The 21,295-nt window shown below is 43.3% G+C and overlaps 1 protein-coding gene across 1 annotated transcript in view; it reads left to right on the forward strand.

Moving 5' to 3' along the window:
• Positions 1-961: 961 nt before the first annotated feature.
• LOC308297358 (adhesion G protein-coupled receptor E3-like) overlaps positions 962-21,295 on the forward strand; it is a gene marked incomplete at both ends in the record, with an annotated part of 28,258 nt that continues 7,924 nt past the window's right edge. Inside the window, 11 exons of the mRNA XM_080740770.1 lie at positions 962-965; positions 1,472-1,591; positions 4,125-4,244; positions 9,843-9,980; positions 11,796-11,833; positions 12,571-12,751; positions 12,906-13,025; positions 15,530-15,729; positions 16,418-16,609; positions 17,139-17,399; positions 19,900-20,123. Coding sequence (XP_080596896.1) covers positions 962-965; positions 1,472-1,591; positions 4,125-4,244; positions 9,843-9,980; positions 11,796-11,833; positions 12,571-12,751; positions 12,906-13,025; positions 15,530-15,729; positions 16,418-16,609; positions 17,139-17,399; positions 19,900-20,123 — 1,598 coding nt within the window. The remainder of the gene's footprint in view (positions 966-1,471; positions 1,592-4,124; positions 4,245-9,842; positions 9,981-11,795; positions 11,834-12,570; positions 12,752-12,905; positions 13,026-15,529; positions 15,730-16,417; positions 16,610-17,138; positions 17,400-19,899; positions 20,124-21,295) is intronic.

Here is a 21,295-nt window from a genome sequence, read left to right on the forward strand (position 1 = left end):
TCTGGTAGAGTGGAGGTTTATCATGAAGGCCAGTGGGGGACAATATGTCATGATCTCTGGGATCTCAATGATGCTCAGGTAGTGTGTAGACAGGTGGGCTGTGGAACAGCTCTGGAAGCCAAAAGAGGGCCATTCTTTGGTCAAGGCCTTGGTCGAATCTGGTTGGATCGTGTGATGTGTTTGGGCCATGAGAGGTTCCTTGATGCCTGCTCTCACTTGGGATATGGAGTTTTTTCCTCCAACCATGCTAACGATGCTGGTGTGATCTGTTCAAGTAAGCTCCATGTTTTATTGTCTGCCATGGATTATTTATGTTGTTCACTGTTTATGTTTCATGTAATTCCCTTGGATAACAGTCTGTGTAGAATACACAATTATCTTTGAAAGAAATCAGATCTCATTGGAAGAATTAAACCTTCGTCGAGACTTACAAAGTATTCCCTTTCCAGACCTACTGTATTAACACTTTTAGATACCATTGGCCATGGTGTGGTTTTACAACAATTTAAACAGGATAACATGATATTATTATCATTATAGGCTATATGAACAGGAATCAATTCATGATATTATCCTACTCACAGCAACCAGATTGATGTTCAAGTCTCAGCAATATTCATGTGCACAAGACAAGTGCACTTCAACAGGCAATTAATGATGTGCTGGTAAATTGCACTGCTCAATTCACAATGAAGGACCACACCACTTTAGATTGAAACAAGGTTTATTAACTAAATGAAAAGACAAACGGTTAACAAAATGCATGAGAAAACGATTAACGAAAAGAGATGATCCACGACGGATCACGTGCCATCCAGGCTGGACTTAAGCCGAAGGTGGGGAACTTCAGGACTACCGCTGTCGCTCCCGGGCACGACAAAACCCCCATCAGGAACCTATAAAAGAAGATAGAGGAAGAGAAGAGAAGTAGGGTGACGAAAACGAGAACAGAGGGAGAAGAATGGGTTAGGAGGCATTTATAACAGGCGGAGGTGTCCTGATTGGAGGAGGCTTGATAGGACGAGTAGATAACAGATTGATAGAAGGTGGAGCTAACGGAATTGGAGGTGTGGCCCTGCTCCTGAACTTATTCATGTTTTCTCTTCAGTTTATGTTTCATGTAATTCACCTGATGAATTAACATGCATTATTCCCTTGGATTACAGTTTATATGAGATAAATAGTCAAAGTAATTTTTTCAAAGACATCAGATCTGATTGGATGACTAAGTATTAAACCATCATAGGCTTTTGAAGTACTATACCTTGCAGACATATTCACAACTTTTCGAGACTCGATTGGTAAATTTGAACAGGAATTAATTAATGATCATCAGGAAGTGATGTGCTGTTAAATGATACCGCTATTTGTTTTTCCCGAGCTACTACTGGACCCTGAAAAGTCAAGTAAAACTTTCCATGAACATTTGAATTTCTGACACTTTTAAATGTGTCTCTTCCCTGATTCCCAGACAAAACCAAGCTGGTCAATGGCACCGACCGTTGCTCTGGTGGAGTGGAAGTTTTCCACAACAAGAAGTGGGTGAAACTGTGTAGTAATGACTGGAGCTCGAGCAAGGCTGTGTTGACATGTAGCGAGCTAGAATGTGGAAATCCAGTCAGTCCCCAAGTAAAACCTTACTTTGGTGAAAGCAAAGGGCTGAGAGGGTTTACAAGTAGGTGTTTGGGTCATGAGACCTCTATCGCAGACTGCTCACTTCAGGCCCATCCTGCAGCATGTGACAATGTTGCTCTGACGTGTACAGGTATGTTTTGATATTCACTCTATCGTTTGGCCTTCCATTGCTTTTATGCATGCAGCTTTTCTTTAAAAAGAAATGTAGATCCATAGACACGTTACGTGTCTATGGATCTACATATCTACAGACAAGATGTGACAGTCTTCATAAACTGCGACGTACGGTTGCAATAATATGTTTATTATTATTATTATTATTATTATTATTAAGCCTCAGGGCGACAAGCGACCTCGCCCTAAAGGGCAAGGTCGTGCCATGTATTGGCCGTCTGGATGTATATCGGACCAGTTACCCATATATATGGAGACCCCTGCTACCCATATATGGAGATCCATGTACTGTATATGGAGATACTGTATGCTGTGAGACCCCAAACATGCTTACTCTGTTATTCGTTATGTGAAAATCCTATGACGTCTATCACATCTGACATCATACATACAATCCCTTTTATGCCCATACATGGAGATCCCTGTCTGAACCAGCCACACAGATATGGGTCTAAGTCCTGTTAGATATGGGCTTAATATTGATGACATCAGGGATCTCCATATATGGGCATAAAAGGGATTCTGTTAGAGTGGTTCCCATGACATCACAGTGATGTCAAAGCGTGATGTCAGAGCGGCAAACCCATAAACCACACCTGACACTGTGGTTCCCCTGACACCTGTGATGTCACAGTGATGTGTCAGAGGAACCACAGTGTCAGGCGTTATAGACAGACAGAGATACGGTCAAGCTGTGACCGTTCACATACTAAACTTCGACCTACGGTCGCAATTAGTAGTAGTACTTACTAAATTATATGTTGTAATATATGTTAACTTTCTGTCCTCAGGTTCTCCGCAGATAAAACTTGTGAATGGTCCTGATGGATGCTCTGGTAGAGTGGAGGTTTATCATGAAGGCCAGTGGGGAACCATATGTCATGATGGCTGGGGTCTCATTGATGCTCAAGTAGTGTGTAGACAGGTGGGCTGTGGAACAGCTCTGGAAGCCAAAAGAGGGCCGTTCTTTGGTGAAGGCCTTGGTAAAATCTGGTTGACTCAAGTGATGTGTTTGGGCCATGAGAGGTTCCTTGATGACTGCTCTCACTTGGGATATGGAGTTCATAACTGCTACCATGCTAAAGATGCTGGTGTGATCTGTTCAAGTAAGCTCCATGTTTTATTGTCTGCCATGGATTATTTATGTTGTTCACTGTTTATGTTTCATGTAATTCCCTTGGATAACAGTCTGTGTAGAATACACAATTATTTTTCAAAACATCAGATCTCATTGGAAGAATTAAACCTTGGTCGAGACTTACAAAGTATTCCCTTTCCAGACCTACTGTATTAACACTTTTAGATACCATTGGCCATGGCGTGGTTTTACAACAATTAAACAGGATAACATGATGTTATTATCATTATAGGCTATATGAACAGGAATCATTTCATGATATTATCCTACTCACAGCAACCAGATTGATGTTCAAGTCTCAGCAATATTCATGTGCACAAGACAAGTGCACTTCAACAGGCAATTAATGATGTGCTGGTAAATTGTACTGCTCAATTCACTATCAAGGACCACTCCACTTTAGATTCAAACAAGGTTTATTAACTAAATGAAAAGACAAACGGTTAACGAAATGCATGAGAAAACGATTAATGAAAAGAGATGATCCACGATGGATCACGTGCCATCCAGGCTGGACTTAAGCCGAGGTGGGGAACTTCAGGGGTACCGCCGTAGCTCCCGGGCACGACGAAAGTTCGAAACCCTCATCAGGAACCTATAAAAGAAGATAGAGGAATAGAAGAGAAGTAGGGTGACGAAAACGAGAACAGAGGGAGAAGAATGGGTTAGGAGGCATTTATAACAGGCGGAGGTGTCCTGATTGGAGGAGGCTTGATAGGACGAGTAGATAACAGATTGATAGAAGGTGGAGCTAACGGAATTGGAGGTGTGGCCCTGCTCCTGAACTTGTTTATGTTGTTCTCTTCTGTTTACGTTTAATGTAATTCACCTGATGAATTAACGTGCATTATTCCCTTGGATTACAGTTTATATGAGATAAATAGTCAAAGTAATTTTTCAAAGACATCAGATCTGATTGGATGACTAAGTATTAAACCATCATATACTGTAGGCTTTTGAAGTACTATACCTTGCAGACATATTCATAATTTTTCGAGACTCGATTGGTAAATTTGAACAGGAATTAATTAATGATCATCAGGAAGTGATGCACAGTTAAATTATACCACTTTTTGTTTTTCCCTAGCTACTACTGGACCCTGAAGAGTCAAGTAAAACTTTCCATGAACATTTGAATTTCTGAAACTTTTAAATGTGTCTCTTCCCTGATTCCCAGACAAAACCAAGCTGGTCAATGGCACCGACCGTTGCTCTGGTGGAGTGGAAGTTTTCCACAACAAGAAGTGGGTGAAACTGTGTAGTAATGACTGGAGCTCGAGCAAGGCTGTGTTGACATGTAGCGAGCTAGAATGTGGAAATCCAGTCAGTCCCCAAGTAAAACCTTACTTTGGTGAAAGCAAAGGGCTGAGAGGGTTTACAAGTAGGTGTTTGGGTCATGAGACCTCTATCGCAGACTGCTCACTTCAGGCCCATCCTGCAGCATGTGACAATGTTGCTCTGACGTGTACAGGTATGTTTTGATATTCACTCTACCTTTTGGCCTTCCATTGCTTTTATGCATGCAGCTTTTCTTTAAAAATAAATGTAGATCCATAGACACGTTACGTGTCTATGGATCTACATATGTGATATGTGATACAGATGTGACAGTCTTCATAAACTGCGACCTACGGTTGCAATAATATGTTTATTATTATTATTATTATTATTAAGCCTCAGGGCGACAAGCGACCTCGCCCTAAAGGGCAAGGTCGTGCCATGTATTGGCCGTCTGGATGTATATCGGACCAGTTACCCATATATATGGAGACCCCTGCTACACATATATGGAGATCCATGTACTGTATATGGAGATACTGTATGCTGTGAGACCCCAAACATGCTTACTCTGTTATTCGTTATGTGAAAATCCTATGACGTCTATCACATCTGACATCATACATACAATCTCTTTAATGCCCATACATGGAGATCCCTGTCTGAACCAGCCACACAGATATGGGCTGTCTTCCTCCATATATGGGCATTCCCATATGAAGTCCTGTTAGATATGGGCTTAATATTGATGACATCAGGGATCTCCATATATGGGCATAAAAGGGATTCTGTTAGAGTGGTTCCCATGACATCACAGTGATGTCAAGCGTGATGTCAGAGCTGGCAAACCCATAGACCACACCTGACACTGTGGTTCCCCTGACACCTGTGATGTCACAGTGATGTGTCAAGGGAACCACAGTGTCAGGAGTTATAGACGGACAGAGATACGGTCAAGCTGTGACCGTTCACATACTAAACTGCACTGCGACCTATGGTCGCAATTAGTAGTAGTAGTACTACTTATATATGTTGTAATATGTTAACTTTCTGTCCTCAGGTTCTCCGCAGATAAAACTTGTGAATGGTCATGATGGATGCTCTGGTAGAGTGGAGGTTTATCATGACAGCCAGTGGGGAACAATATGTCATGATCTCTGGGATCTCAATGACGCTCAGGTAGTGTGTAGACAGGTGGGCTGTGGAACAGCTCTGGAAGCCAAAAGAGGGCCGTTCTTTGGTCCAGGCCTTGGTAAAATCTGGTTGACTTTTGTGAAGTGTTTGGGCCATGAGAGGTTCCTTGATGCCTGCTCTCACTGGGGATATGGAGCTCATGGCTGCAACCATGCTAACGATGCTGGTGTGATCTGTTCAAGTAAGCTCCATGTTTTATTGTCTGCCATGGATTATTTATGGTGTTCACTGTTTCTGCTTCATGTAATTATCTTGGATAACAGTCTGTGTAGAATACACAATTATTTTTCAAAACATCAGATCTCATTGGAAGAATTAAACCTTCGTTGAGACTTACAAAGTATTCCCTTTCCAGACCTACTGTATTAACACTTTTAGATACCATTGGCCATGGCATTAGACAGTGGTTTTACAACAATTTAAACAGGAATAACATTATATTAATGTCATTATATATGAACAGGAATCAATTTGTGATATTATCCTAATCACAGCAACAATATTGATGTTCAAGTCTCAGCAATATCCATGTGCACAAGACAAGTGCACCTCAATAGGCAATTAATGATGTGCTGGTAAATTGTACTGCTCAATTCACTATCAAGGACCACACCACTTTAGATCGAAACAAGGTTTATTAACTAAATGAAAAGGCAAACGGTTAACGAAATGCATGAGAAAACTATTAACGAAAAGAGATGATCCACGACGGATCATGTGCCATCCAGACTGGAATTAAGCCGAGGTGGGGAACTTCAGGACTACCACTGTCGCTCCCGGGCACAACAAAACCCCCATCAGGAACCTATAAAAGAATATAGAGGAAGAGAAGAGAAGTAGGGGGGGGGGGGGGGGGGGGGGGGGCGAAAACAAGAACAGAGGGAGAAGAATGGGTTAGAAGGCATTTATATACAGGCGGAGGTGTCCTGATTGGAGGAGGCTTGATAGGACGAGTAGATAACAGATTGGAGGTGGCTTGATAGAAGGTGGAGATAACGGAATTGGAGGTGTGGCCCTGCTCCTGAACTTTAGTTGTTCCAACTCCATTAATAACTAGGGCCCGACTCTGAGCACTGCACAGTAGTGCGAAACCATATTGTAATCGTAAAGATTTTTAAGGCGCTAAAGGTACTCCAAAAGTTTTGCAACTTTGCACACACTTCACAAGTGGCGAAAATGTACATCTTTTTATATTCGCAAAAAGGGATGTGGTCTAATGGCTCGATAGCGCCCCACATCAAGACCAGCCAACTGCCAACATAATGTCAAAGAGACAACTGTTACTTGTACAGTTTTTTTGTAAAAATGTACAGAATGTCTATGAAGAAATAACTGTTCCCATACAGTGCTAGAACACAAATCTCTCTCTCTCTCTCTCTCTCTCTCTCTCTCTTTCTCTCTCTCTCTCTCTCTCTCTCTCAGACTCAGACATTAATGAGTGTTTAAGGGACAAGGACATCTGTGGTCCTAATGCCTACTGTACTGACCTGCCTCATAACTACACCTGCACCTGTGAGTCAGGATACAGCAACCTACTCCCTAATTCCACCCATAATGGTTGCAGAGGTAAGTTACAAACAAACAAACAAACTTTCCCATTTAACAGCTGTGCCGGGGGGACGATACCAAATGCACCTTGCACTCTCTGCTAAGGGTCATTGAATAAGAAGAATATGAGTTACATTATTTCTCCTGCACGCTGACTCTCTCCATCTCCCCACCAACATTTTGATCCTGTCCCATGATACCACAACTTCCTATCCTCCCCTGTAGGGTATAGTTTTGTTAATCTCTCACATAAATCAAATCCCTCATAAATGCAGGAAATTCTTCAAAAGGTTGGGGTGTCTAATTTGTGGTTTGCTATGATAGAACATAACTGCGTTGTTTTTGAATATGGCACCCAAGAGTCATTATCAAGTAATGTTCTCTGTCTCCAACCCCCACCACCCATTACCTCCACCCCCTCCTGCACCTTCCAGATATAGATGAATGTCAGGAAGATGGAGACATTTGTGGCGGGAATGGGACTTATGAAAACCGTGAAGGAAGCGACTGGTGCAATTGTTCAGCTGGGTACAGTAACTACGGCAACGAAAGGACCCCTACAATCAATTTTAGTTTGTTTCACTGGGGGATGTAAACAGACCCGCACTGCATGGCATAACTTCCCAAAAAAGCAGCACTTCCGCCACTTCCGTTAGAACAACTCACAGCGCAGTTCACGCCCAGGGTGCTTAAAACCCAATTGACTGGAGTTCCCCAGGGATCTATACTAGGTGCCCCCCTTCGTGGCCGAGACTATGTTGTGCACCCTGTCTGTCTGTGTGTCCGTCTGTAAACAGATATTCACCGGCACCATTGGCCCGATCGGCATGAAACTTTGCATACGTGTACACTTGTGACCACAACCGCATTTTATAGCACCACTGAGTGACAGCTTATCCACGCTGAATTGAAATTGATTTTGCTATATTTATTAATAATATGGGCATTCCCAGAGGTCGCATGTCGCCCTGAGGTGTCTTACTAGTGATTATGTTTTATTTTTCTGGACACTTTTAGACTAATGGAACTGACCATTGCTCAGGCAGCCTGGAAGACTACTACAGCAGCCATTGGTTATTCTGGTATAAATGTTAACTGGGGATAATAGAAGCTGGAGTTGTGTGCAGAGAGACAGATTGTGGCAGGTGGTGTAAAGTAACAAAGTAACGGTACATTTACTTACTGTACTTAAAGGAATAGTTCACCCCCCAAATTTCGTTTTTTCTATCAATTACTCACCCCGCATGGAGACTTGAATTCATGGATATTTTTTGTTTTTGTCGCATACCTAATATAAGCCAATAATTTGATTATAATAAATGTATCCCATTGATTCTTGATAGAGACACAAATGCATTGTGTCTCCATGCGGAATCAATGGGATTAACTAACTCAAGTCTCAATAGGGTGAGTAATCGATAGAAAAAAAGGGATTTTGGGGGTGAACTATTCCTTTAAGTACAGTTTGTATTATTATTATGTGTAATCTCACATGAATCAAATCCCACATAAATGCAGGAAATGCTTCAAAAGGGGTCTAATTTTGGGCTTTGCCATGATAGAACATTCTGCGTTGTTGTTGAATATGGCACTTACTGTAAGCCATGTCAAATAATGTTCTCTTTCTCCAACCCCCACCACCCATTACCTCCACCTCCTTTTGCACCATCCAGATATAGATGAATGTCAGGAAGATGGAGACATTTGTGGCGTAAAGGGGACTTGTGAAAACCGCAGAGGAAGCTACTGGTGCAATTGTTCAGCTGGGTACACTAACTACGGCAACGAAAGGACCCCATGCTCAGGTGAGATCCATGACATGATTATGATTTTAAACACTTAAACTTAAGCTCACATAGCCAGGCTTTGCACACAGGACAGTTGCGTTTTTTTCGTTTGCTGCGTGAATAAAACGCATTGGATTTGGTGTGCAATGCTGTGCGGAATCGGCGCTGCGGATCCCAAAAGGAGTCTAAAAGGAGTGATGAGTTTTTACCGCATGCGACAAGACGCACAAATCGAACTGGGTTCGATCGAGAAAAAAACGCACGGCCGCAGCCACTCGTCGCACGGCAAATTCGGATCCGGTGAGCATGAGGTTGTAGAGAATCATTGTTTTCTTTTAAAAAAATGAAATTGTCCGTTTTATCTGTGCGAATAAACGCGCCTGTGTGCAAAGGGCTTAAGCTGGTTGCACACTGAGTGAATTTCGGAGAGCGTGAATAAAAAAATCAACCTCACGTTATGTCAGTCACGTTTGCACACTGACGCCCGTTTCGCGCACCACTCGGTCCCTTGCTCTCTCTATCTTTCTCTCTCTCCTTGCCCTGAAAAACGCATTTTGCAACGAAAAACGCAGCAGTGTGCAACCACCTTTAAGCCCTTTGCACACAGGACAGTTGCGTTTTTTTCGTTTGCGGCATGAATAAAACACATTGGATTTGGTGTGCAAGGCTGAGCGGAATCGGCGCTGCGGATCCAAAAAGGAGTCATAAAAGGAGTGATGAGTTTTTTACCGCATGCGACAAGACGCACGAATCGAACTGGGTTCGATCGAGAAAAAAACGCACGGCGGCAGCCACTCGTCGCACGGCTAATTCGGAGCCGGTGTGCATGAGGTCATAGAGAATCATTGTTTTCTTTTCAAAAAATTACATTGTCCGTTTTATCCGTGCGGTTAAACGCGCCTGTGTGCAAAGGGCTTTACTCATCTGCGAAGAGAAAAGCCTGGGCATGATATGAGGCAGAGAGTGTTCTAGGAGGTGGAGCTTCGGCCATGTGACTTTTTCCGGATGTTGTCTTAATTTCACGGTTTCAACATAATAATAATGCAATAATACAATTGATGATCTCTCTTTTTCTTTCTCTCTCTCAGACATTAATGAGTGTTTAAGGGACAAGGACATATGTGGTCCTAATGCCTACTGTACTAACCTACTTGGTAGCTACACCTGCACCTGTGAGTCAGGATACACCAACCAGGACCTCAATTCCACCCATAATGGCTGCAGAGGTGAGTTACAAACAAAAACAGTTTCTGCTTATCTTCCCACACAGTAAAGTGCTTAGGGACCTATCTTCTGCTTAGCACCGAGCACTAAGTGAAATTTAACAGCTGGGACGATACCAAATGCACCTTGCACTCTGTGCTAAGGGGCATTGCGCGGCATTACGCCGGGCAGAAGAATAGGATCCCAGAGTTACATTAAAACTCCTGTACCCTGAATCTCCCCACCAACATTTGACCCTGTCCCATGATACCAAAACTTCCTATCCTTCCCAGGGTATAGTGTTATATATAGGTCATCTCACATAAATTGAATATGACACCTAAGAGTCACGTCAAGTAATGTTCTCTGTCTCCAACCCCCACCAACCATTACCTCCACCTCCTTCTGCACCTTCCAGATATAGATGAATGTCAGGAAGATGGAGACATTTGTGGCGTGAAGGGGACTTGTGAAAACCGTGAAGGAAGCTACTGGTGCAATTGTTCAGCTGGGTACACTAACTACGGAAACGAAAGGACCCCATGCTTAGGTGAGATCTATGACACCATTATTATTTTAAACACGTAACCATGCGTAGCCAGGCTTACTCATCTGCGAAGAGAAAAGCCTGGGCATGATATGAGGCAGAGAGTGTTCTATGAGGTGACACTTACACCTATTAAGAGTGAGTTAAGAGTTACAATCAATTTTTGTTTGTTTCGCTGGGGGATGTAAACAGACCTGCACCGCATGACATAACTTCCCTAAAAAGCAGCATTTTGCCACTTCCGTTAGAACAACATACAGCGCCGTTCGCGCCCAGGGTGCTTAAAACCCAATTGACTGGAGTTCCCCAGGGATCTATACTAGGTGTCCCCCTTCGTGGCCGAGACTATGTTGTGCACCCTGTCTGTCTGTGTGTCCGTCCGTCCGTCTGTCAACAGATATTCACTGGCACCATTGGCCCGATCGGCATGAAACTTTGCATGCACACTTCCTAGTGACCACAACAGCCTCTTATAGCACCACTCAGTGACAGCTTATCCACACTGAATTGAAAATGATTTTGCATTGATAAAGCATTCTAAATAACATACGCGCGCTTTGCGCCCTGGTAAGTCAGCCTCAGAGCTGGTGTATTTCCTGACGTATTTCCGTATTTACGAAATGCCGGTACGATCAAAATATGGGTGTAATATGGCTTGATGAATCAGGCCCAGTGTGTGAAAGAAGACAAGTGTAGCTACATAATGTAAAAAAAACAAGTATCTAAATTGAATATTTTGGCCGTGAGGACAATTTGTTTGGAAGATATCAGGGCTGTCAAAACGATCTCTCTCTCTAGCCATGCAGTACAGTTATGACAGGGGCCAATACTGATACATTCACAAATTGGTACCACCCAAGGTGACCGTACGTTTTTTACATTTTTGTCTTCCTGCATGTCTCTAGTTTAAGTTTTGGTATGATAACCCTTTCTGAGAAGTAGCTTAATTGATGTTATCACCTGCTAGACTTGGTGTCCCATTAACTTTACTATACAGGGAAAAAAAGGTAAAAAATGCGTCATAGCTGGGAGACTCCTTCCCCCAGGGGGAAAACATAATATGCTCCCATTAGACTCTCATTATAAAGAGTAAAAATAATTAAAAATTAATAACAAGCAATAATAACTGTGTAAAATGTATAAATATAAATATAAAAAGTGGACAAATACCGGTAGTGCATGTGTGCTCGCTCACTGGAGCGAGCCCACAAATATAATATAAACAGTGGACAACTAGTGTGTGCTCGCTCATATAGCTCTTATCAGTTTGTTCCCCTTCTCTTCCATGTAGAGTTGCAGTGTGACCAGTTCAAAGCCGACAATACACAGGTGAGTTGTAGCTACAGTATATTTAATGTACAGTATGTTGTGGTGTCAATTTACTATTAGCCGACACTCTTATCCAGAATTACTTGCAACTTGCAAAGTCAGAATAAATGGCATGAACCCTATGAAAAACATCTAAATAACATTTTTAACATTTCTGGACAAATAACCAATATACATCTGTTTCATAGTATAAGTAGCATAGTAGTCTATTATCTAGTGTCCTTACACTATGTCAAAACATGTTTGCTCTGTCTGTCTGTCTGTCTGTCTGTCTGTCTGTCTGTCTGTCTGTCTGTCTGTCTGTCTGTCTACAGTCTTCATCAGGTCTGTCTAATGTCTTGTCCCTGATGTGGAACAGCTGCACTGACCTCTCTGAAGGAAAGCCAAGTCATGGAGATGTACTACAGGAGGTAGCAATCATGGATGAAACACACACACGCACGCACGCACGCACGCACGCACGCGTCCAAGAGTGCCCACTTGGAAGTTCAATCCCAGGTTCCCCCAGAGTTAGTGTTGAAGTGTCCTTGAGCAAGATGCTGAACCCCTAATTGCTCTCGATGGAGCAGGTTGGTGCATTGCATTGCTTCCTCCGCCATCGGTGTATGAATGTGTGAGTGAATGGGTGAATGTAATACACAATCTATGTAAAGTGCCTTGGATAAAGGCGCTATATAAATGCACCATTTACCATTTACAATCTTCTCTTATCTACTGTTTTCTCCTCTGCTGTGTAGATGTTTACAGCAGTGGAAGACCTGCTGGAGTCCTCCGGTCACCTCAACAACAGTGACAACAGTGACAACCGTGACAACAGTGACATGGTGACTGAGTTGCTTCAGGCAGTGGAGGATGCTGTGAGGCTAATCGGACCCCAGCTCCAAGTCAACTACACCCACATAGAGACAAGGCAGACAGGTACACACACACACACACACACACACACACACACACACACACACACACACACACACACACACACACACACACACACACATTATAAGTAAATGTATAATGCATTATAGACATGGATTTCATAAGAAGTGTGACTGAAATGGGTTTTGTTGAATAGAGGCGGAGCTTGCTGTGAGGAAGGGAAAGACTCCACCCACTGGACCAATTCATCTGAGCAGTCACAGTGCTGCTATGGACACTGACTGGGAGACACTAACTGGGAATGGAACATACCCTGGTAAACTCTTCTCTTCTCTTCTTTATGGTACAAGTTAGTGGAACATAACAACACAATATAGCAAGATAATAATAAATGTAATAATAGAAAAATGTAGTACCCCCATTTTGTTTTAATGGGCAAATATTGGATGGCCAGCATCTGCTTATGTCTGCTCTTAACCTTTATTTATACAGGTAAATCTCATTGAGATCTCTTCATGTCAAACATGATGGGCGAGTAGTAAAGTGAATTGACCTGATATTTTGCGAATCTGGTGATTCAGTGAAAGCCTGGTAGCTTTAACAGGCAGAATCTATGAAATGAGAGTGAAACAATTAAACTTTGCCAGTAGCCTCACGATAGATGATTTCTATTGACATGAAACATTATTGATAGGAAAGAGAATGTCACCTGAAGCTGAATGAGAACTCCCGGCGGAGGTTTCCCATGTGATAGTGAACAGTGACTTGACATGGATGTATGAGCATCCATGCAGGAAACAATGTAATTGTGCTGCACCCGGCCACCTGACAAAACTACCAGTAGTAGAGGCTCCAATTCTTAAAGAATGGCTCAAATATCGATCGGGGGGAAGGCCGCATTTAAGAATGAGAGTTTGAAAGTGAAAAGAAAACATGCTTTGAAATAGAGGAAGTCTGTTAGGAAGGACAAACAGGGGAGAGTTACTAGGGGTGCATTACCTAACTGAAAGGAACCGCAGCATTGAGGGGTGAGGGCAAAAGTTACCCAAAACTCTAGCAATTGAAATAATACAACCTTAAATGAAGCCTTTGCCTGCGATTTTAATGAGCCTAGTAGCGTTAGGTAGATGTATTTATGACATTTGAGAAAGACTTTGTGTTGCCAAAATCATTTTTGGCTGGTGACAACATTTTTGCCAATGACACACAGAGAACTTTCTGTTTCTTTCTTGCTATCAATAGATCTTTCTTATGAAGCAAAGTTTATGTAGTGCCCATTGGGTGGGAACGAAACCGAACGATGACAGCCTTGCAATTTAGCCTACTTGGACTATGTGTGTTTTTAAGTGAGGTGAGACACTAGCAAAAGGAGAAATTAATTGTTTACCCGGGAGAGAGACAGGTTGGGCGGAAGATAGGTCAAACCCAGTGCTAGGAAGATCAGGAGACACTGTGTTGTTAGCTGTAGTGTTGTTGTTAGCTGTAGCTTGAAAAGGAGAGGTGGCCGTGAGACTGGGAGAAGAGATAGGCATGGGCCCCTGTTGGTTCAGCTGGGATCCCAGCACCCCCACTGCGTTCATTAGGGTGGTCATAGCTGTCATCAGTAGGACAGAGGTACTGGTTTGCGGTGGAGATCCGCCAGGAATGGGATCTGTGTGAACCAGCGAAGAGGGGACCGAAGTGCCCAAAGTATTACGGATGCGCCCGGCTGAGCGCGGCGGGGTGGGGTGGAGACATTCTTCTTTTTGGCCTTAGCTTTGCCTTTGGTTTGAACCGGTGAGCTAGCAGAGGCTTGATCGCTCTGGGTCTGAGCCGCCTCTAGTGTAGACAGGAGGAGATCCACAAGTTGTGGATGGGTCAGACCTGGTTCGGTGGTGACGGCGACGCTGTGTTGAGACAGAGTCGCAATGATTCGGTCGTCGGGCCATAATGCAAATTCTGCTGCAGCAAGCCGATTGCTGCCGCGAGGGGTAGAGGAGACGCGCAACTCGGCGTCTGACATGACAGCTGCGGTGCTACCTGATCTGCATAGATAGTGAGGCAAGGAAGGAGGAGGCGTCCTTTAAAGCACCCTGGCCACAATATGACTTCCGGTTGGTTCTAGCGGAAGTGACGGAAGTGCTGTGTTTAACGGAAGTTACGTCATCCAGTGAAATTCTCATGGCGGAAGTTGAACAGTCTCTGCCTGATATTGTCACCAGGCTTTTTTCTTCGCAGATGAGTAAGACTGGCTATGCGAGGCTGCCTTTAAAGCGACGCTGTCATGAGATAGGCTAAACTGATTGGATCAGATATGAATGAGTTGATTGGGGAGGTACGATAGAGGTGACAGCTTGTTCAGTCTCTCAGTTGAACCCACGTATAAACGTTTAGTTCTTTTATGAGAGAGCCCTGTTCAGGTTGCCAGAAATACAAAAGTTACAGTTAACAATTTCTGCTGATAACCGTAGGCTACAACATTTTGTGATCTTAATTGAAAGCAATTCATCATTGGCCCAAACTCTCCCTGGATTTCTCACTCGGTGTGTGTGTGTGTGGTGTGTGTGTGTGTGTGTGTGTGTGTGTGTGTGTGTGTGTGTGTGTGTGTGTGTGTGTGTGTGCACGCACGCGCGTGTGTGTGTGCGTGTGTGCGTGCATGCATGCATGCATGCGTGTGTGAATGCATTGCGTGCATGACTGTGTGTTGGTGTGTGTGTGTGTGTGTGTGTGTGTGTGTGTGTGTGCGTGTGTGTGTGTGTGTGTGTGTGTGTGTGTGTGTGTGTGTGTGTGTGTGTGTGTGTGTGTATTGTTGTGTGTCCGGGACTTTCTAATTTCTCACAGGTTTTGCAATTGCTGTATTGGTGAGCTACAAGAATCTGGAGAAGTCTATAAACCACTCCTTTCAGCATCTCAGTGGACACCAGGAGGATGGAGTGGATCCTAACTACCAGGTCTACTCTAAAGTGGTGTCAGTTGTAGTGTCCAACCCTTCCACACAACTCCTGGACACACCTGTCACCATCACAATGAGACACCTGCAGGTGGGCCATTAGCAGTTTAGATTTAGATTGTGTTTGTTACCTTGTCATCATCCTGTCAGCAGTTTACCCCACAAGTTTAAATGCAGTTTAAATTCAGAATCAACTGAATTTCAATGGTAGTGGATGGAGAGAAAGGAGTGTTGTCCCACCAAGACACATGAATCAATGGGTGCGAAGAAGGGCGGGACTTGACAAAGGGTGAATTGACTCCAAAGCAAAGCTAGTACACTGCATGGAGAGCAAAAAAAAAAAAAAAAGAATCTGCCTCCGGTTGCCAGATTCTGAGTGAAACAAGCGACCAGGTCTATGAAAACAAGCCCAAAAGAAGCGATCGGTTTCATTGCTTGAGCTTTATTACATTAGCTATTTTCTAAAAGAATGTTGAAAGCAAGGCCAAATAAGCAAGTCGAGTCGATCGTCGCTCCACATGGATTATTTTCCAATTCCATGCACATGGAGCAAATCGGAGTGACGTTCCCAGATACAGATTTTTTTCGGAATCTGATAGGATTGGAGCGGATGGAGAGAGTAACTTCCAGATTAAATCATTTCCGGTTCTAAGCATCGCATAGCAACAGGGGACGCTTCATATAGTGGCGGATACACGTCATTGGCGGTGAACCGTTGGATAGGAAATGGCATAGGCATATAAATATATATGTGAGTGTGTGTGTTTATTGTGTATTAGGAGGGGAAGAATACTTCTACAGTGAAATTCATCGGTGCATACTGGAAGTCTGGACCACATGGACATGATGGTGGGGGAGGGGCCTGGGCCACAGATGGAATCACTCTACAATCTACCAACTCCACACACACTGTGTGTCGTTCTAAACACCTCAAAAGCTTTGCTGTGCTTATGGCCCTCTACCAATTGGAGGTAAGGCATATGTGTCACACACACACACACACACACACACACACACACACACACACACACACACATGAGCATGGAAATAAAGAAATCAACCTCACGTTATATCAATCACGTTTGCACACTGCTGCACATTTCGTATTTATTTTCGGACCACTGTGTCCCTTGCTCTCTCTATCTCTCTCTCTCCTTGACCTGAAAAACACATTTCACAACTAAAAAAATGCAGCAGTGTGCAACCAGCTTTACAGCTTCTACAGCATGAAACTTGTTGGCGTATCTGTAATGTGTTGTTTTACAGGGTGGGGTTGATCTATCTTTCTTTCTCTTTTATCTATCTTTCTCTCTAATATCTTATCCGTTTATCTATCCATCTACCTAGTCGTAGCATAACATTTCAAATAGTTTCATATTTTTGAAACGTTCGATTTTTGCATGCCTTCATGTTTGGTGGGCAGACAGGGCATTTTGGGGGGCATTGCCTATGCCTAGATCCGGCCCTGCATGCAAACCTGCTGTCTCTTTCCCTGTACAGGAGCTCTTTGAGTTGGGGTTGCTGACCATGCTGGGTCTTGTCACCTCTCTGCTGTGTCTGGCAGTGTGCATCATCACCTTCAAGTTCTGCCCAGCCTTCTACTCAACCCGTCCCGCTCTGGGAGCACCCCGCACCTTCAGTTTCCGTCGCGCCATAAAGGAGCGACAGACCACCCGCACCACCATCCACATCCACCTCTGCATCTGCCTCTTCATTGCTGACTTGATCTTCATCTCTGGAATTTCACAGACTGAACCTGAGGTCTGTAGGGAATGAGGATTCTATCTAGTCAATCTGTATAACGCAGGGCGAATACATTTTGTCAGTGTGTGTGTGTCCAACTCGGATAGTGGTAGTCTAGACAAAAGTTTATTCATAATCATTCAGATTTTTGACAACTTCTCTAAACACTATTTTAATGCACACACCAAAATGACATAGGCACTAGAAATGTACCAGAAATGAATTTATTATATACCGGTACTTATAGGCCTATGTGAATAAATACCGTTTCCAATCCTGTTGAATCATGACCATAAAACCTTTGATTCTGTGAAAAAAGAATACATTTAAAACCGCTAAACACTTCACCCACATTGGTACACCTTCATTCTGTGGTCATGTGATCAAGATGGTTCTGTCATATCTTTCCGATTCCATTCTGATTGAGAGAGTGTTTTTTGCATGTCTTTCAGTCCGAGTCAAATAAGCAAAAAAGCACCTTGGTTAAGGTGTATACGAACTCCCGTTGGTCCAACCAGGTTAGCATTCACCAGCGTCGGCAGGTTAACATTTCACCAGGTTAGCATTCACCAGTGTTAGTTTTATTGAGTGTGAGATTGCAGTAGGCACAAACAGGGGTAAAACAGTCTTCCTCCCAACTTAAGAATACCACACAATGACAGAGGTGATGAGCTTCCCAATCCTTCACTTTCATTAGGCGACAGTTCCCTATCCGCTTTATCTGTTACCATCAATAAAGGTCAGGGCCAAGAGAATGAACAAGTTGGCATCTACTTGCCTCAACCTGTGTTCGCTCATGGCCAACTCTACACAGCCTTCTCCAGGGGAGAGAAACAGCGCCGTAAAGGTTTTCATTGTGGATAATGGCGAGGGCATTAGGCATTACTGACAACATTGTGTATAGTGATCCAAAGACGATCATTCAAACAGCCTTTTTTTGAAGCGGTGAAAGCCGCTTCCAGGGAGTGGCTTTGTGTGTCCCCCATGTCCATATATGGTCATTTCAGTCCAGAATGAACAGGTTTTATCTGTCCGTAAATGTGTGTCCCCCATGTTCATATATGGTCATTTCAGTCCAGATTGAACAGGTCTTATCTGTCCGTAAATGTGTGTCCCATGTGTGTCCCCCATGTCCATATAAGGGCTGTCCTCGACGCAGGATTTATCAAGTCGACTTGAGTCGCGGGGGTTAATCCGACGCGTCGACGAATCGTTTATGTAAAAAAAAAGAAAAAAAAAAAAAAAGTGGTGCTTTAAGCTTTTAAACCACGTCAACGTAATACAATAAAACAGCAATATGTTTTAAGCCTTTAAAGTGAATTAGATCCATGAACTACTGTGCATATTGAGACATGATAGCGGTGGACACTGGACATTAATGACGATAAGATTGCGTCCAGCCGTGCGTAATTGTGAATTGTCGAGCAGAGTAGAACAATGGAGGAGAGAATAATGCATCTCTTTGACAGCATGTTGTGTATTATTTCCACAAGTATTTTCTCAGAGCACAGCGCTGCTGTATCAAAAGAGCTATGTTGCCGATCTGGTGCGAGATAATAAAAAGAAAACAGTTCGCCCGTCGCTATTCCTCAGCCTGAGTCCAACCACCATACACCCACGGCAGTGAAAGTGAAAGCGTGTCGCACTGGCTCTGCTGCTTCTTTGGCCAGCTCTCAAGTAGAATAACAACACGTCAACCCATTTTCTCTCTAAGCGGTTAACTTCAAAATAAGAGCTCCCTGTCATATGATCAAGGCAACTTTCAAGTCACGTGAACTGATTTTATTTTTAAGTCTAGTTTACAAGTAGTAGGAAGTATGGACTCAATAAGAATTACATGACAATCCGGCCCTCCAGATAAAATCATTCAGAATTCAGAATTCTGTAGCTCTAGACAATTTTATACTCAGATTCACCGCTTCACTTCGAACCGAGGTTTGATTTTTTACATAAAAAATGATTAGGGTTAGGGTTAAGGTTAGGTTTAGGTGTATCTCCGTCCCCCCGACTTTCGGCACCTCCGCGCAGCCAATCACAAGCTTCCGCTGCCTTAAGCGAGTTGCCTTTTTGATACACTCGGACTGAAAGACCTGGAAAAAACACTCTTCCATTCCGATTGGCTTGATTGCCTTTCACATTTTGTGGTAGGGCCCCTTTTGGACAAAATGCTGCAAATCATAAACACAGTCAGATTGCTGTGAAATAGTGATGTGCAGATGGTGATCCGCGGATAATTGGCGGATAATTAATCCTATCCGCGCATCACTAGTGTAAAACCTTGCACTCACACTCCCAATAGAACGAGAATTGGGCTCATGGTGGTGCTACAACAGGTCACAACACAGCCCTGGATAGACAACCCAGCCGGGCGGGGATCTCCGCTCAAAAGAGTGCAAGAAATTATCGATTTTTTTGAAACAGAGTAATTAGATATTTATTGTAAAAAATCTGTATTCAGGGTCTCAAAGTAAGTATTCAAATGTTATTTTTATTGTTATTTTTCCTTTTTTTCTTTCAGGTTGGTTGTAGGCTTGTGGCATTCTTGCTCCATTATTTCTTTTTGGCTACATTTTGCTGGATGCTGTTAGTAGGGGTGCAGCTCTACCGTTTGGTGAAGGTCATAATGATCGGTCATGACGACTCAATCCCTTGGTACATGTATGCTGCTGGATATGGAACACCCCTGGTCATAGTGGTGATATCTGCCAGCAGCAGGCCTATGGGATATGGCACTGAACAACAGTAAGCATGTGGAAAGCAGAAGGGGTGTGTGTGTGTGTGTGTGTGTGTGTGTGTGCATTTGTGCGTGTATCTGCTATTTATGAGCAGTGCTACATCTGTCTTTGTCCGTTTGTCCTGAAAAAAGGGTCGCCCAAGATCATATTTGTCAAACTTAGTGGGACGCTTAATGAAATTAACTCATTAACTCATTGATTGAGTTTGACGAGAAATGGAGGTTTGTCAGCACTGCCATTTGTTTTATTTCATTTAATTGAAAGTCGCGATGGTGCGGACCCACTCTAGACTGACCCGAAAGCAGTAAAAATACCCTTGGGAGAGGGGGGGGGGGGGGGGGGGACGACGACGACTCACATGCTACTTACACAAAATGTGTATTTTTTCCCCAAAATTTTGCATAGGCCAACGTTCACATGGCATTTACGAACACGTCCTAAACAGACACACCTGGCAAACATTTGGTCCCAGCGTTGATTTAAATAACACACCCTTAATTATTCTCAAAACGCCCCGATTTTACGACTAGAACAACCCTAATACGACCTAACAACGAAAGGAAAGAGGGTTAGGGTTAGGGTTAGGAGGGTTTACTCCACACGCTTCAAGTTCACTCATGTCCGCGTCCCACACAGACCACGCACACATGCACGCATGCACACACCACCAAGCCCAGCAGCATTTTGGTTCACCATTATTACAATTTATTTTGTATAGTAAGCTTGCAGCCTACATTAGTGACACCACACCAGTCATTGTCACGAATGGAATATTAATTTAACCCAATATCGGTGACGGCGTAGTGCGCGTTTGAGTGGTTACAAAAAAAGAAAGCTAAATCATGTATTGACCGAATTCACGTTACGCAACTTCCTGGTGCTGACATCACGGTTGAAGGGGAAAACTACTAATATCCCATAGAGTTAACACAGAAATCGCAAATTTAATGCAATTTCCGAATAGTAATGTATAAAATATGGCTAGCATGATCAAGAACACAAGATAGTAAAAGGCACAAAGCGTTATAATTTACTTTACCGTTCGAAATAATGATTTGTTGGCTTTAAGTCCAGCAATTTCTATGTTATTTTACCCTCCAAAGCTGACGTCAGCACCAGGAAGTTGCTGAGAAATTCGCTGAGTGAGCCGTGAATAGGGTCTATTCCCCAAACCACGGG

The sequence above is a fragment of the Nannobrachium achirus genome, assembly GCF_963921795.1.
Source record: "Nannobrachium achirus genome assembly, chromosome: 13".
Taxonomy (NCBI): domain Eukaryota; kingdom Metazoa; phylum Chordata; class Actinopteri; order Myctophiformes; family Myctophidae; genus Nannobrachium; species Nannobrachium achirus.